We start from the raw sequence: 3,131 nt of genomic DNA, 5'->3' as shown, positions 1-3,131 counted from the left end.
GGTCATACTTTGAATTCACATTAATCATACATATATATATATATATATATATATATATATACATATATGTACAGTATATATATATATACATATATGTTTTAATATATGTAAACATGTATAAATATATACATATATATATAGTAAAGATATACATATACAGATAAAGATATACATTATACATACATACATACATACATACATACATACATACATACATACATATATTTATATAAACACGGGAGGTAAAGTGCAAAAGGAGAAGTAAGAAGGGCAGAGAGCAGCAATCCTCATCCCAGGAGCAGCCAGGGAGCGGAGGACCTGGTTGAAGTCAGCGGGCTGACTGCCCGCTCACTTCAACCCTAACGCCACCGGGAGTCACCGTACCGGGAGTCACCGTTACCGGGAGTCACCCTGTACCGGGAGTCACCGTTACTGGGGGGGTCGCGCTTTGATCCCAAGGAACAGGCACAAGAAAATGTGTTTCCCAGCAGACGTCGCTCGGTGTGCTCATTGATTTTCCGTGGTGTGAATGGAGAGAGAGAGAGAGAGAGAGAGAGAGAGAGAGAGAGAGAGAGAGAGAGAGAGAGAGAGAGAGAGAGAGAGACAGACAAGGGCTGGACACACACACACTGTTCACTGAGTCAGGTCTGCTCTCGGAACACATCTCAAAGTCACCCGCACACATGTGTGTCTGTTGGGTAGTGTGTGTGTGTGTGTGTGTGTGCGTGTGTGTGAGTCTGTGGTGTAGTGTGTGTGTGTGATGATACGTGCATTGTGTTCCACTTTTTCTCTCTCCCCTTCTCTCTCTCTGTGTTTTGCTATATATATATATATATATATATATATATATATATATATATATATATATAAATATAAATATAAATATATATTGATATAGGCAAAATGGCTCAGCGAAAGAGAAAGAGATGGAGAGAGAGAGAGAGAGAGAGAGAGAGAGAGAGAGAGAGAGAGAGAGAGAGAGAAAGAGAGAGAGAAAGAGAGAGAGAGAAGTGAAATAGGGCGAGAGATATCTGCAGAGTCACATTAATAATCGCTGGGTTAATCATTGAAATTGTATCCTCAACTCCCCTCACTCGCCATCATTTGAAAGCAATGTTGCTAAAATAAGAATGCTTTGTCTATAAAAAGACCAAATTTGGTATTTTATCTCCAGAGAGCAAGAGGGAGTGGAACCACTAATCTTTACTTCATGATTCTTTTTGTCTTTTTTATTGGAGAGCGAACATTGAGGTCATCCCTCCTCCTGAATATGAACACATTACCCGTCAGTTCCTTGTTTTATTCAGTTGCTTCGGTTGAACTTGGGCTTTTAGCTGCACTCACTTATGTGTTTAAAAATGTAGATAGTAGGAATGACGCCATGCATGCCTGCCCATGACGGCCAGCCACTCGGAGTATGCAGAGCTTTCAAACTAGATCATCTACACACACACACACACACACACACGCAACCCATAACGATGACAGATGAGAGAAACCCAGATCCTCAGATAAACCCATTCTGAAATGTATTCAGATATCATTTAGATTCAAGATATTATTATTATCATCGTTATAATAATTATAATAATTATTGTTGTTATGAATATTATTATTATTATGATTATCAGTAGTAGTAGTAGTAGTAGTAGTAGTATTACTATTATACTATGAGTCTATTGTTATTGGTGGTTGTGGTGTTGAAATGTTGCTGTTGTGCGCGTTATCAAACGCCTGATTCAAACTATACTTCATTCCTGGGGAAAGCATCGTTCAGCCTGTAAAACAACCCGTCTAAAACACGAACAAAAGCTCCGATCAATCATCACTAAACATGACTTCGAGGCTTCTCAACTGCCCTGCGAAGCGATCTCGACTTGGGACGGGTAACAGCGAAAGACCCCCATACGGAACAAAACAGCAGGCCAACTCCGACTGGGACAGAAAACCCCCCCGAAGTGCTCACCTGGTCCCGCTGGATGCAGGGCAGAGAGGTCCTCCGGTGTGACTTGCTGCTGTTGGGCTGACTGTGCGCCATGTCTGACGATATGATCACAGAACCACTGGACCTCCTTCGCCTTTTAAACGCAGGGATCTCTCCCCTCGCTCCGGTCACGGGGGTACAGCCCTCCTTATGTATCCTCGCTGGGTTCTGCAGGAGCTTGTCAGCATACCTCGCCAGTAGGATGCCCAGCACGCCGACCAGGTAGGCCACGTAGGGTCTCCAAGTGGCGCGTACCTTGTGCAGGGAGATGAGGGAGATAGTCCGGACAACGCTGACGCACACGACCACCGAGATGCCGTGGTTCAGCCGCGCTACCATGAGTGCACCGGCGGCCAGGCAGGCGAGGAGCACGACCGCGGTGGAGGCTGTGGATGTGGATGAAAACAGCTGCTGCTCATCGGTCCCGGGCCACAAGAGAGACCGCGCCGCCGTTTCGGCCAGGTGGCAAACTGTTAAAAGGAAGAGGGCGGCCGGGGTGAGCACTCCGCAGCGAATCGAGTACAAACCCACCCAGAAGAAGGCACACGTGAGGCTCAGCACTGGCGAGACCACCGCGCTCCAGCAAGTTTGCAACAGCTCCGCTGCGCTGTCTGACGCCAACTGAACGGGAGACGACGCAGAGAGTCTGCTGCTGCTGCTGCTGCTGCTGCTGCCACTGCTGACCTCAGAGCTCCGGTCTGCACGTTGAACGAGCAGCAGAGCGAAAACAACCGAGAGGGATCCCACACACACCGCGCACCGGAGTGGACGGGAACTCCAGACTCGGTCGGTGAGCGTGGCCAGCCTCCCCCACGGTGCGTTGTGATCCCCCGGGTCGCTGCACAGGGGAATCGGGATCGCACGTGTTTTCACGTATCCGTTGCGTTCCGGTGCCCGGGACCCCTTTTCTTTTCGTGCGTCAGGCTCCGTTGGCGTCGCCATCACCACCGCCGCCTCATGGCAGATATGGACGTATAAGGAAGTCTGGGATTGTCTACATCTAGTGCGTAAAAGGTCAAGGGCCAGAGAGGGAGCCGCTGGCGACGAACGTATATGCAAAGCAAACGCAGGAATCCTCCGCACGCACTGACAAACACTCCATTTACGCACGGATATGAATGGTTGTGGTGGTGGTTGGAACAGCCCG

At 47.9% G+C, this 3,131-nt stretch overlaps 1 protein-coding gene across 1 annotated transcript in view; it reads right to left on the bottom strand.

The window, feature by feature from the left end:
* LOC311357277 (cGMP-inhibited 3',5'-cyclic phosphodiesterase 3A-like) overlaps window positions 1–2,926 on the bottom strand; it is a gene marked incomplete at its 5' end in the record, with an annotated part of 34,767 nt that extends 31,841 nt beyond the window's left edge. The window contains 1 exon segment of the mRNA XM_084477179.1: window positions 1,967–2,926. Coding sequence (XP_084333305.1) covers window positions 1,967–2,926 — 960 coding nt within the window.
* Between the last annotated feature and the right edge of the window lie 205 nt (window positions 2,927–3,131).

The sequence above is a fragment of the Micromesistius poutassou genome (assembly GCF_964030765.1).
Source record: "Micromesistius poutassou genome assembly, chromosome: 13".
Classification (NCBI taxonomy): Eukaryota; Metazoa; Chordata; class Actinopteri; order Gadiformes; family Gadidae; genus Micromesistius; species Micromesistius poutassou.
This window is presented reverse-complemented; position numbering and strand designations above follow the sequence as displayed.